We start from the raw sequence: 14166 nt of genomic DNA on the forward strand, positions 1-14166 counted from the left end.
GGGTGAGTTTAGAAGCACTTATAGATTAGATTAGATTCTGCAGTCAATAAAAAAATAATGGGAAAATAAAATAAAGTTCCTTAAAGTAGTGGGTCTAATTTAAAAAAACATAAAACTGATGTAATTCTCAGTTTCATTTTATTCAAAGTTACTTTTAAAACAGTTTGTTTTTTATTTGATTTTTTTCTTTATTAGAAATTTAGCATCATTCGAATTTGTTTGATTTCATGGATAATTAAATGTTTAGATAACTTAATTACTTGAATTAAAATTCAATTTGAATTAGTATGTATGTAATTATATGTATTTTCCGATTTTATTGGATTGAGCATACAGTGACAGCCAGTGTTCAAGAATCCTTTTAAATAAAGTGAATACATAAAAAATTACAAATATGACGTCCATTTAAAAAAAGTTAATCTCTCGGCAGCTTTTTGAATAACTTGTTAGAGCTAGACTAATTCTTGGCCTGCAAATTAGGAGGACTCCTAATGGTAAGACAAAACTGTGCTGCTGGTTGAAATAATCAGGCAGACAGTGACACCTAGGGGAGAGTAGTAGTTCTGTTCACCCTGATTGGGAAGATTTAGATTCTGCTTCATTGTATATTTTGCAGCAAAAAAAAAAAAGGGGTGGGGGTGGGGTTTAAAAAGGCCAATGACTAAACCTTTGTATTTTTCACCACCATCATCCAGAAAACAAATGTGCCACAATGCTTTTGAGAGAAAGTTGTTCATCCCTTAAAGTGTCTGAGATTTACAGGATCTATGCCGAGGAGCAGCGATGCTGTAATCTTTCCTTTTCCTTATGCACAGTTTACACTTTATAAAAATAACCATAGTTAGGCCGCTGTCCTTCATGCTAGCAAGCTGCTGAGCAATGAGGTTAACAAAACGGGCCCAGCAGCCTCAGCACCTTAATAGTGTCATTAACAGATTCTTATTTACACTGTAATCCAGTGATGTGTTCTAACATATGCCCACTGTGGTGACCCCTTGTGACAACAGAGCAGTTGTAGCTTTTTATTCTGTAATTACTGATTCTTCCCTATTTTCTAAACTCCTGTTGTCCACACATCTCAGTGAAAAACTATTTCAGCATCTTGAATATCTTTAAATATTCTCATTTGATCTTGCATTTCTCTCTGTGTAGCTTTTCTTAGTCATTACAGGTCATAGGTTCACTTCCTGCCCAGAGAGCAGCAGGATATGAGAGTTTACAACACCTTGTCACTAACCACTTGTCAATCAATCTCTGTTTCACTGCAGCTGTCCGGGGAGTTGTAGAATTCAAAACAACCTTTTCTCCCCCCTCAACCTTCACGTGTTCATCAATATCACTTCATCATTCTTTTGTTTTGTCTTTGTGCTAATCCAGTTCCTGTGGGTAGAGTGAGTGTACGTCCGAGTGTGCAGTGTATATGTTAAGGTGTGCGCTCAGTAAGGACTGTTCAGGGAAAATGGCCAGAAGTAAAACTAAAGGCTGAATTTGATAGTGACTTGTAACTTTTTCTACATTTTCTGTTATTACGACACCAAACTGAATAAGATAAATATGTACACAGTTTAAAAGGAGATTCTCTGTGCCAATTCATCAAGTTCAGCTTCAGATGCCCCTTGTTCATTTCTGTTTCTGTCAGTCAACCAGGAATCTTTAATGAGTTTTTCACAGATTAAATCAAGTAAAGTTAACCTCCAGAAATAGCCAGAGGAAATTTATCACCATCTATATGACAGAGACTTTGATGGATTTTATGAGGGCTTCAATAAGAAATTTACAATCAAAAGAACCAGTTTTGACCAGAAGAAATCAGTCTGGAGCTGCAAAACATATTCTAGCTTTATGACGAGAGTGACACAGCTTATTTATCTAATTTAATGTTGCATTTGCATGCAGTAATATCATGTTTTGTTGCTGTTATGAACTTACAGCAGTCATCTTTATTACCAACCGATTTTAAAATGCTTTAAAAAATTTTAATTTCCATTCATCTTATTAATCAGCTAGTTTTTTGTTATGTGGCTCTGGGAGCCACAGGCTCGAGACCCTTGGACCAAACATGCATTTTTTGCATGCTCTGCATCTACATGTGCATATGTTCTGGTACACATGGTGGTGTTGTGTGTTTTTGCATCTGTCTGCTCATTCTGTGTCTGATCCTCAATGATTTCCCGTCTATAAATCCCCAGACTTTCTGCTTGGCTTAAGCTGATTCTACAGAGCTAACCTATCCTATATGTCACACGCACATCAGACACAGAGGCGCTGAAAAAAAGACATCTGATCCATTCCTGTCTCTTACTTGGTCTTTGTGTAAAAAGATGCCTACAGCACACACACACACACACACACACACACACACACACACACACACACACACACACACACACACACACACACACACACACACACACACACACACACACACACACAATAACAAAGGAAAATCTCGTAGCATTTACAGAAATTCAGTGTGGCTTTTGCGGCTGCTCAGGCAGAAGACAGTGAAGTCATCAGAGTGCAGTGACAGAGTGTGTGTGTGTCTGTGTGTGTGTTTTCCCTCTTTGCCACAACTTTCTGCAGGTGCAAGAGAGAAAGCTACAGAGAGAAGAGAAACACAGCTGACCATTGGGCTGCTTTACCACATCCTTCATACTGAACTTTACACACACACACATATGCTCATGCACACATGTACGCACATTCATTCTTTCTCTCTCAGTATTCATATTTCATAATTTGACAAGCACAGTGTGCATATTTAAAGGATTTATTGGATTATTAATTGTGAAAGGTCTTCCTGGTATATTATGATGAGCTGCTTCTGACCCCCTGGAGGTCGCCCGCATGAATTTTGTTGTCAGCAGGTATTATCAGATTAGATAATCCTTTGATTTGGAGTCTGCCTGATCAGCACTCTCAATCGTTTCACCCCCTCTCCTGTTATTTTCTCCGTCTTTCCCTCACATCAGAGGTGGATTATTATGGAATTGCATGAGACGTAAATGCTGATGGAAGTAAAGCGCTTTGGAGCAATAATTCACGACACTGAGAGCACGCCATGTTCCTCTCCTGTACTCGCTAAAAGAGACTGAGGCTATACAGGGCAGCAGGCAAAGGCCTGGCCACTCAGCAGATGTGAAACCAGTAAGATGCCTTTGGGAGATCTTAGAATGAGGAGATTTGTATCACAGCTGTGCAGCAGACACATTTGCAGGATGGCAGCTAAAGATGAGCAAATGAAGCACCTACACAGCATCAATGATAGCATTAATGTGGTGTTTCTAATAAAGTGCTTGTGAGCATGTACATTCATACACATGTGAGTGAATCAGTGAACCAGCTTCCTTCTGTGTTAAAAACACTGAAGATTCATTTCTATGAGCAGCACATTTAATACGCAAGTGGTCAACTTTAATCTAATGTTGAAGTTGCTGCTTTAAAGTATCAAGTGAAGCTTTCTTATTATACCAGAAGTTCATCAAACACTGTTTTATCAAAACTATTATAACTGATTACATAAAATTTAAATGTCATGAATGACTAATTTTGATGTAAAGCTTATTGACTTTATTCACAAGTATTCAACTTTTTGATTTAAAAAAAGTGCTGTACCAGCAAGCACTGCAATAATTTTAGTCTCCAAAAGATTTTAAACATGCTGAATGTTAATCACATAAATATTTAGTTAATTAAAAGTTGTTGTTTTTTGTGTTAGAAAAAACCCTGCAGTGCCTCCGCTCCCTGCCTGCAAACCCTCTCCACCTCCACTTTCATGCGCACATTCATGCATAAAGATGGAGCGAGGCCTGCCACTTGGCGCCCTCTGAGCCCTCCCTCCCTCCTCTCCCCTCCTCACCTCAGCTCCTCACCACATCAGGATACACTTGTTCTGGTGAATTCCGGTTTCAAACGGAACGCTGCCTTTCTCTGGTTTTTTGTAGGACCAGTATTAAAAGCAGGCACATGCTGTCTCTCAGTGGTCCTGTGGTCAGGGAAACAAGCCTCTAACGGCCTGTTATACTCACACACCTTTCAAACCTCACCCGCTCCTGCTTCCTCCCCACCCTCAAGCCTTCCTCCTACTTTCCTTGCACTTGACAGCCGCCATGCATGCCCTTATCGCAATGAGAGCAGGTTAAAGTATGAAAAGTTCCTTCCACTGCAGGCCACTAAGTTCATCCTCCCGCCTCCTCCATGCTGTCACCTCACCAGATTCTTTTCTACTATGCAGTGCTGCTGAGCCCGAGGCTCATTTACACCACAGTCCGCATTAACACACCTGTTTTGTAATTTTGTAAAGTCTTAATTTCAAAAACTTACATCACTATGAGCAGATTTTGTCCTTTGACCTCCAGTACCAATTATGGCGCCCCCAGTGTTGAAAAGAGGCACGGCAACCTGAAGCTTACAGTCAAGTCAGGGCTGTTGTGCTTTCAGCGGTTCTCTGAAACCTTATGAGTTGAACAAAACTTATCAAAACCCCTGAAATAATTTGGAATAACATATATGGCTTCAAAAAATAAGACCTCAGTTATTGTTTTTACTCATCGCACTTCACATAAACAGGCTGTAGGTTAAGCACAGTTATTGTCTCCGGCTGTTTATTTTCTGACAGAGCACAGTGTTGCTATTGTTCTCTCATTTCTATAGACACTTTGTTTGCCTTGTTTGCTATAGACTACTGTGCAGTTTCTCATGTGAAAGTTGTTTTCCAGATTTGCTCTAAGCAACATTGCCACCTGCTGTTAAACACATGGATGGGAATATCACACTCCTACAACTTCAGTCATTTTCAGCAGTCAAAAAAGGGGCAGCCCACATTTAAAACTCTCTCTGCCTTCATCCATGTTCTTAAAAAATCCTTTGAGTGTGAAGAGAGATTATATTCATTTTGGAGCCAAATCTGAGGAAAAACACAAAATGTTTCCAGGGTGAAATATTGAAGTGTTTTGTGAAGTCTTACTCTGCATTTCAATATGATATAAAGAGAAACTGAGATTATTATTAATGTTTGGTGGACTGATGGATATTACCTGGATAAACAGATTATTTGATTGGGAAACTTTTTTTCCCCCATTTGCAGTGATTATTGGCCACCTATCCATATTATAAGAGCTCATCCATTTCAGGGTCACAATGGGGCTTGAGCAGGTTCCAGCTTTCATAAGGTGAGATGCAGGACTTACCCAAGATAGGTTAAGAGTCTATCATAGGGCATTTGAGATCATATTATATTTTTAAGTTTTTGTAACCAGATGGGCTGTTCTAAATTTTCTACATCATGTGAAAGATTATAAAAACATATTTTATAAGCACCACAAAAATAAATAAAAATAAAAATAGAGCCTCCTGCAGAAAGATGAACACACTACTACTAACATGAGTTCTGTTTTAAATCTGATATTTTCTTGTGTCACTTAGAAATAAATGACACATATCTGAACTTCCCTCAGAGGAGCACAGTGTTTCTCAAAGGGATGTGCTGGCTAACCGCTGCCCAGTCTGGGCTTCCGGCCCTGGGGCAGCAGAGCCTGCTGATACCCCTCCGCACCCCTCCGCACCACCACTATCACCCCACTCCAGACACTGTGCCAGGATACTGTGGTGACACAACCCTGGGCGTCTGTTCCTCCCTTGTCAACAAGACTGATGGATGCAGAAAGGAGGAGAGAAGAAGAGATCAGGAGGAGTGATTGAATTTATTGAAAGCAGTTGCAGCTCGGAGCATGAAGAGTCAAAAAGGAGGAAATTTGAGAAGGTCTGAACAACATCAGTCAAACTCTTATTAAGTGATAGAAAGCAAAAATAGAGAGTGATGATGAACAGAAAGTGGTAGGAAAAGGTTTTTGCTCCATTTATTGATGACATAGAGTGAAAATTGATTTAGATACTGAGCTTGATTTTTAGACGTTCATCTCTATACAGGCAGAATCTCTTAAAGATTAAAAAAAAATGAATTTAGATTGACAGAATTTTATCCTGGTTTTAATTTCTTTTGTGTTGACTTCACATTTCATCTTCAGCTGAGACAAAGCTTTTCTCAGTCTCTAAAATACAACCAGGAGCCACCAGGGGGCAGAACACAGAGCCATCCAGCTTTGTTTCCAGCACACACGAAGACACACAGAGAAAATTAAACTAGAAAGCTGATATGTATAATAGGTTTTATGGGTGATTGATCATAATTGCTTATTGTTAGCCTGTGTGTGTGTGTGTGTGTGTGTGTGTGTGTGTGTGTGTGTGTGTGTGTGTGTGTGTGTGTGTGCGCAATATTATGTGTGAAACAGGTGAAAAGGTGAAAAGGAGCTTGTGGTTGTGTAACAGTGATTACCTTCCCATGATGTGTACAATGGGATCCATTTGTTTTTAAGAAGCCAAGCACATCATGCACCTCCTTATCTGCTGAGAGAACCACTGACTCCTGTGTGTGTGTGCATGTGTGTGTGTGTGTGTGTGTTTGTGTGTGTGCATAAAACAGACATCTCCTTGTGTGTAGATAAGTAGTGTATGTGAAATACTTTGACAGGTAGGAGGTCTGACAGCAGTGTGTCTGTGTGTTTAGATGAGAGCGCTGTCACACGATCACATTAGACAGCCTGCTTGTTGCAGAGACTGACAGCTCACTGCAAACAATGCCAAAAGTAAAAAGTCTTTTACAAAGACTGTGAGACACACACCCACTGACTCACATACCTACTCCCAAAACGTCTTCGTGAAACACATCTGTGGATGAATCACCCCCGCTGACACCAACTCTAGAGACCAGGGGAGGGTGACTGTTTCTGTATGTTTGTGTTTGATTTAATAGAGGTGGGTGGAGGACGGTTTGCCAACAGAAAAGGAAAAAAAGAAGGTCCTGAGAGTTAGCGTCAGTGTGTTAGACCTCTACCTGGGAAAGTATTAGTCAGGTGAGATGGCCTGTCTAAAACTGGGCTACTCTTGGTTTAGTATCAGACTGTGAGCTTTGGCTCTTTGGCTTTCTATTAAAGCAGCTGTAGGCAGAACATACAGTAGGGGACTGTGGTTAGACACCCTGTCACATGAATCACAGTGTGATGAAGTTTTAGTTTTAGTTGTGTATATAACAGCTGAGCTCTCTGCAGGGACACGATGACCTCTTGCCTTTTAGTAAACGGTCTCCCATGACTTCATCTGACCTACAATGTCTGTGAGCTGCTGCAGGCAGCTTGTATTTCTGTAGGTCACAGAGCATAGACAGGTAGGAACACAAGCAAATTACCAGTATTAACTCATGCATGTGAAGGATGACTTTCATGTGTGGTTTGGGTTGTTTGTCTTGTCCTTAAACTGTTAACACGGAGAAAACATGCCTCCCCTGGCATCCTGTGATACATTAAGGTAGCCTTTTGCAGGTTGTTGATGTGCAATAAAGATTCTGGAAATTTATTACAGCAACCTCTGCAATATTTTCAATATGTATTTAACTGTTTCACAGTTATGAAGTAACATGTATTTTTTACCAGAGTGAGCCCATCATAAAGAAAGTAGAGCTTCACAGTCTGCTAATCAGCATTTAAACATTATTTCTTTTACACTTTTTTTTTAATCTTTTAGCTGCCATCTGCATATAACTGATAAGTGACATGAAAGCAATGCTAAATATAGTGACCAAAGCATCTATCGATTATAAAACAAGAAAGAAAGTGTCTGGTGTGATTATTACTGTAGTCTACTGCACAGCAAATTTTCCCCATTATGTTGACATCATTATCTTTAGTCTGTTCCCATAAAGTTTTTGGGTCTTGTCTTCATCTCCACCCTCTTGAAGGAGTAGCGCTCTCCAGTTCGTCCATCTGTCAGGATGTACCACGTTCCCCAGTAGATGCCGTTGGTTACCCCGCTGTAGCGCCCACGGTAGTACCGTCCATTCAGATTAGCTGCCAGACAAGCATCAAACCACCAGCCTGCACCATAGTACTGACCACAACTTCCCGACACGTAACGGTCATAGTCTCTGTCAGCAGTGCTGAAGGACCTGCCGTCGTGGTTGTAGCGCTTACTGTAGCTCAGTGCATTACCTGCATCACCAGAATACTCCCGTGCTGTCAGGCGATACCTGGAAGATAGACAAACAACATTTGAGGGTTTTTTTTGTTTTGTTTTTATGTGTGTGTTGTTTGTTAAAAGCCGAGTAAAATTATGTTTTATATTAATTTCACACTCCCGGCAAGGTGGCAAATGGATTGATTCTTATACAGTACTTTTCTACTTTACTTGAGCAATCAAAGCATTTTATATAACACGTCTCATTCACCCATTGATACAAGCACTTTTGGCTGTGTTGAAGTGCCTTCTAGCAAACATTCACACTTCTAGCAACCATCACAAACTAGAGATGGCACGATACCACTTTTTTATGTCCGATACCGATACCGATATCATAAATTTGGATATCTGCCGATACCGATATGAATCCGATATAGTGTTTTTTAATCAACAAAACTGTTTTTTTTTTTAAATATCTTGCTGCATTTTGTATAAGTTCATACTCAAGTTTAAAACAACAACTACACTAAAGCTATTCTGTTATACCTGTATGCAAAAAAAAAAAAATTTCATAGTTCAGCAATACTGATCAATCTAATAAACTTAAACCTACACCATCCTCCCTATTCTGGTATTTTAAAGAGTACTTAGCGTAAATATTAAGCAACCTAACTAATAGGGTTCCAACTCCCAGCAACAACAAAAATAAATAAATAAAAAATAGGGAACCACCCCTCACGCTCCACCTCATGATGCTTAATCGACATAATCAACCTTAATTTGATGCAGTGTGAAAAAAAAAAGCACAGAAATCAATTATTTTTCAAGAAATATTAAATAGATTCAACATCTTTCTTCAACAAAATTGCAGACTGCACAGATGGTACCTTCCCAAAGGAAAAAGTACTATAGCTTACTAGGGTATATATATTAGACTTAATAGTCACTATATACAGTAATTGACTTCTATTCATTTTACATCAAATTAAAACTTTGGGTGTCAGATAATTATTTATTAAAAGCTCGACATTTTAAATGAGAATAAGAAAGAAAAGTATGTCTTTGTGCCCCCTTTTCCCAGTTAATGCCCTATCGGCCCCCCTGGCTAAACTTTGCTAGATCCGCCCCTGCACAGTTACCAGCGTCAGCTACGTAGAAAAAGATCCTCGAGTAGAAAGTAATAATAAATAAATTCTAACAACAGCTGATCAAGCTTAAACGTGCTGCTGTTGTTCAGCCGCTGGTTTCCTCTTTCTGGTGCAAAGTGGGCCAAAAGCAAACAAGAGAGACGGACTCGCGACAGAAAAGCCGATCAGCTGATCATTAAGCAGTTTCATGATTGAAGTAGCAGCCAGAAGAGGCAGTCGCTCCATATATCGTTTGGTAAGCTTAACGCAGGAATGCTTTACAAACATTCAGAGATGGACTTACACACTTGCTTTACTTCTCTCGGGATAACTTTGTCGGAGATGAAATGCCGGGTTGCTAGCGAAGCTCCAAATGCTATCCAGACCACCGACAGGTCCCGCATGCCACAGCCGCTCTATCACGTGATGCATACTGCTCCGACGTGCTAACGTTCTGAGGCGAGTTACGGCGTGTTGCAAGTTTTGTGAGGTGCTTTCGTGATATTTAATGGATCGGATTACATTTTTTATTTTTCTCCGATATCCGATCCAGTAATTTAGGTCAGTATCGGACCGATACCGATACGTAATATCGGATCGGTCCATCTCTATCACAAACCACCAACCTTCCAATTAGTAAATGACCTGCTCTACATCCTGAGTCACAGCCACACCAAGACAGTGAATGGGTGATAATGGAAAGAGTCCTGGATATACAAGTCTCCTAGCTTGTATAGTGTTATGTAGACTATCGTATATGTGGAAAACTAGAATGCAAATAACTGATTATAGGTAAAAGTGAAAACTTCAAAAACTACAGTTTAAAGTAAGTTAAAGATGGCCATTTGAATTACATAAAGACATTAGGCGAAGACATTAATTGCCTTTGCTAAAGTTTGAAAGGTAATGTTAAAAACTTTATTAACTTTTAATTTATTAACTCTGCTGATCTGCTTCAGGATGTAGTTTGATCAAAACTGATTGGCAGCCATACAAAAACAACACACATCTCTCAGGACATTAATCACATTTTGACTGAAATATTCAGAACCTTGTCTGTTCGTGTAAACGTGCAGTTCATACTTAAGAAAAAAGTGATTGGGAAAACAAGTTTTCATGGCTGTTGTTAATACATGAAAGCAAATAAGATTGTGACTGAAGATAAAATAAATACATTTTTGTTGTAGCTGACTTCCAGACTCAAGTCTCTCTTTTTCTGACCTTTGGTCTAATCCCCAGGTAACTTTAATCCCTTAGCGCAGAAAATATATCTGTGTGCAGAGTGCTTCACCTCTGTGCCTCCGAGGCCACTTTGAAGTTGCTGTAGGTGGCTTGGCGCCTCTGCTGGTGCCAGTCCTCCAGCTCAATGCGGAGTTGGTGTTGGCCACTGGAGGTAAGGGCATGCAACGCTGCGTTACCCAGCCAGTGTTCTCCTTGCAGATTTCCAAAGCCCTCCCGGTATTCCTGCCATGTTCTGTTGAAGTCCACTGAGCCATCTTGCCGATTCTGGATTACTGTCCACCCGCCACCCGCAGTCTCCATGTCACATTTAGCCTAAACCAATACAGAGATTCTAATATTATAAGGCCCAGATTTTACTGATCCACAGATAGCATGCACATCTCCAAAAGAAGCTGACCAGGGTGGTGTGGGCTTGGGGTGCGGGTGATATGTCTGTCTCATTTATGAGTGCGGTGAATCTGAAATACCTCTAGTGCCGGCCCATTCAGGTCAGGCTGGATGGTGTAGATTCCATTCTCTTTGATCCCCAGCGTGTAAATCTCTGCACAGTCCCGAGGATGTAGCCTCTCCAAGGGGGCAACTAGGGCACACACAGTGCATTTTCTGCTTAGAAATGAACAACAATTCACGTAGCTACCTGTAATGCCCTCACCTGTGGGTGGATGTTGAGTGATGCTCTTGAGGAAAAGCAGCAAGTCTTTCTCCCCCTCTCTCCCCACCGCTGCGCTCTCTGCCAACCAAGAGATAGATTAGGTTATCAGTGAGGCCAGTCACGCTGTCGTCAGGGGCTGAAAATAGATGCTCCCCTGTATACCTCACAGAGAGGATGCATGATAGCGCTCTCAAGGCTTTTTCGCTTTGTGAGCTGTACCGTATGTGTCTGTGCATCTGTGTGTGCATGTATACAGAGTTTTTGCCATGCTTCTTAGTGCAGTTAAATTCCTATGAACTCACCTATGACTGATGCCTAGCAGGTCTCATTGAGGTTCTGTTTACTATGTGTGGGGGAGCGACTGCACTGGCATTTATGTGTGTGCATGTTTGTGTGTTGCAGAGATTGGGGATATAAAGGTGTACTACTTACCCAGTCGTTTAGCCATTGCCCCAAGCGCCTGGCTGTGACAGTGGAGGTCACACTCTGTCAGCACAGCTGCCATTAAAGCCAGGATGGCCCCAAGAGAATTGCTCTCCTGGCCCTCGTGACTCCAAGGTCCCCCAGTATCCTGGACAGAGCGCATGCAGCGCTGCAGCTGAACCAGGCGCTCTCTGACAACCCCAGTCTGCTAGACAGTGACACAGATATATCTAAATCATTTTGTGAAAGTCAGAAATGATTCAGCACTCCTTAGTGTTATTCAGTCATGCATAAAAAGTCTAAAAATAAAGCTGTGCATGTGCATAAATATCATCCACACATCCTCACACATAACCGACAGCTCAGTTTTGTGTCACAGTGTGTCTCTTACACTTACATCACCCATGTTAATCATGTCCCTAACACACCTGTTCCTGCATGAGCTCAGCACAGCCATATGATGAGGATATTTTTAAAGCAAACCTAATTTTGTCCCTTCTTTGATTGCTGACGGTTATTGTTCCCTGGCTGGAAGGTGGTGCCAAGTCTAGCGTTCCATGAGAAAGAACCTGCTGGCATGAGTTTGGTAGTATGCCGCTCACTCTCACTACAACACGATGAGTAAAAAGGTAAACTTTAAGGTCTCCCAGGCTGCTGGAGTTAATTGACTGTTTAAGAGTTGTTTCTGGCCCCTCTGAGATTTTAGGATTTTTAAGCTGGGAACTGTGAAAAAACACAAACACACACACACAATGAAAAGTACTGTATAAAATGTCAGTTACCTTGTACTGAAACTGGGGTATTTCATGTTTGTGCTCCACTTTCCGAGGGATGTCCGAGATTGCTGCAAGTGAAACCCCTGTCCCGCAGGCAGTTGTCCCAGTTTGACCCTCACAAGCCCCGGTACCTGCAGCTCCAGTCCCAGGCTGGATGGGTGAGGCCACTAGATTATCTTTGCAGGGAGGATTTATACAGGCTGGAGAGGCAACTAAGGATAGCAGCACTCCCACATAGAGGAGAGGAAGCATGCTAAACTTAAAGGAACTGAAAGGAAACATGGAAAAATGTTTTAAACCGTGGTCCAACGTTGTTCCTCCAAGTAGTTGCTTTGTGTTGACGATTCCCTGCAAACTTTCTCTTCACTTTCCTTCAGCTCATCAAGCAGTGCCTCTTCAGGCAAATAGACTTTGCTGACTTTGTCCTTTTTTTAAGAGGGAAAATTAGATCTTCATAGTCATGTCCTTGTCCATTTTGTGTTTTCTTCTCTGGGTTTCTTTCATGTTCTTTCTTTCTTCTCAGATCATCTCACTTGTTGTCCCCTTTCTCGTGCTCCTGCTAGTGAGGTTGCTTTGGCTCAGATTCCTAGATAAATGCGGCACTCTTTGCTGTCTGACACGGACTAATGCACCCACCCCCTAATACACACACACACACACACACACACACACACACACACACACACACACACACACACACACACACACACACACACACACACAAAATCTGTTCATCTCCTTAACTCATCTCATTGCCTCTCCTCCCCTCCCACACAGCCACACACAGAGATGCATGTTTACACATACACGCACTAAGAATGTGAATGAAAGTGCCGTTATATCTCAAACACACAAGCACTTTGATGGCTGTCTCTCATGATTTAATAGACTCTACACCTTGCTGATATGTCTGTCCTAATGATATAAACGATGTGTCCCACCTTGAGCAGCTCTTACGTTTTGCCATCATCAAGGTGCAAATGTGACAGTGTTTGCAAGGATGAAAATCCAGCAGATGCTCCAAGTATGTGGCGCCTTCCCACCCATGAACCGTTTTCTAGCTCACACGCTTTTGTGTTGCAGTGTTTGTATTTACAAAGAGGCCATAAAGACTCCAGATTCAATAGGTGTAAGAAGGGAGGAATTTCTCTATAAACACCAGAGTCATCCCAGTCATCAAGATTCTACAGAGGCACGCTTCCAGTAATGAGGAGAACAAATGCACATACGACATTTAGTATGGAGAGATGATATATTAATGTGAAACCATTTTTAAAGACATTTTCTGTATGACTTTACTAGTATCTCATATCAATCTGGAGGAATTTAGGCCCACCTTTTTTTTACTGTGTTGCTCCATGAACTTTAGCATTTGACATGCCATTCGAGGCCTGTAGAGCCTGAGGTGTGCTTCATGTTTTGTTTTGTTGTTTTTTTCTTTAGCTTTTCTTTAATTTTTTAAATATGTGTCAACATTAGTGTGAATTTTCTGGGATGTCCACTTTTGGGAAGATAGTGGTATTTTGTTAAGACTCACCTGAATACTCCAAACAAGGCAAACTACAAACACCTCTGCTTTCATAGAGGGGATAATAATCAATTAATCAAGTGTACGTGATTAGCAGATCCTGCTGCTACTTAATTCCTGTGGAAGTAGTAAGGGTGTACTTTGTTTTTCAAAAAACTTAATAGAGTCCTGTGAAGACTTTCGTTTTCATGACTGCACTTCTGTAAGAGATAATTCATGTGAGTAAAACTGACAATATAGTAAATAACACTAACAGCCAATGAGAAGTAATAGGAAAAATATTAATGTTAAATTTACTGTTTTACAGAGTGACAGCATGCATTTGAAAAAGGTCTGAGTTCATTAGTTCGCTTGGTTCTTCTGTTCAAAATGAATTTCCACTGCCCTCTAGTGGTGGACTACTCACTC

At 40.9% G+C, this 14166-nt stretch overlaps 1 protein-coding gene across 2 annotated transcripts; it reads right to left on the minus strand.

Annotated features, from left to right (window-relative positions):
* Positions 1–6204: 6204 nt before the first annotated feature.
* Positions 6205–12823, minus strand: LOC308403059 (fibroleukin). 2 transcript variants are annotated; one of them, XM_080892300.1, is made up of 6 exons: positions 12237–12823; positions 11464–11659; positions 11032–11109; positions 10847–10959; positions 10429–10691; positions 6205–8080 (listed from the first exon to the last, which is right to left on the minus strand). In XM_080892300.1, exons 1-6 carry the CDS (start codon positions 12510–12512, stop codon positions 7738–7740), a joined length of 1269 nt encoding a protein of 422 aa, XP_080748426.1. In that variant the 5' UTR covers positions 12513–12823; the 3' UTR covers positions 6205–7737. The 2 variants fall into 2 exon arrangements, with proteins under 2 accessions (XP_080748426.1, XP_080748425.1); XM_080892299.1 differs by having other exon boundaries at positions 11464–11662.
* Positions 12824–14166: the final 1343 nt, after the last annotated feature.

The sequence above is a fragment of the Rhamphochromis sp. 'chilingali' genome, assembly GCF_963969265.1.
Source record: "Rhamphochromis sp. 'chilingali' genome assembly, chromosome: 9".
Taxonomy (NCBI): domain Eukaryota; kingdom Metazoa; phylum Chordata; class Actinopteri; order Cichliformes; family Cichlidae; genus Rhamphochromis; species Rhamphochromis sp. 'chilingali'.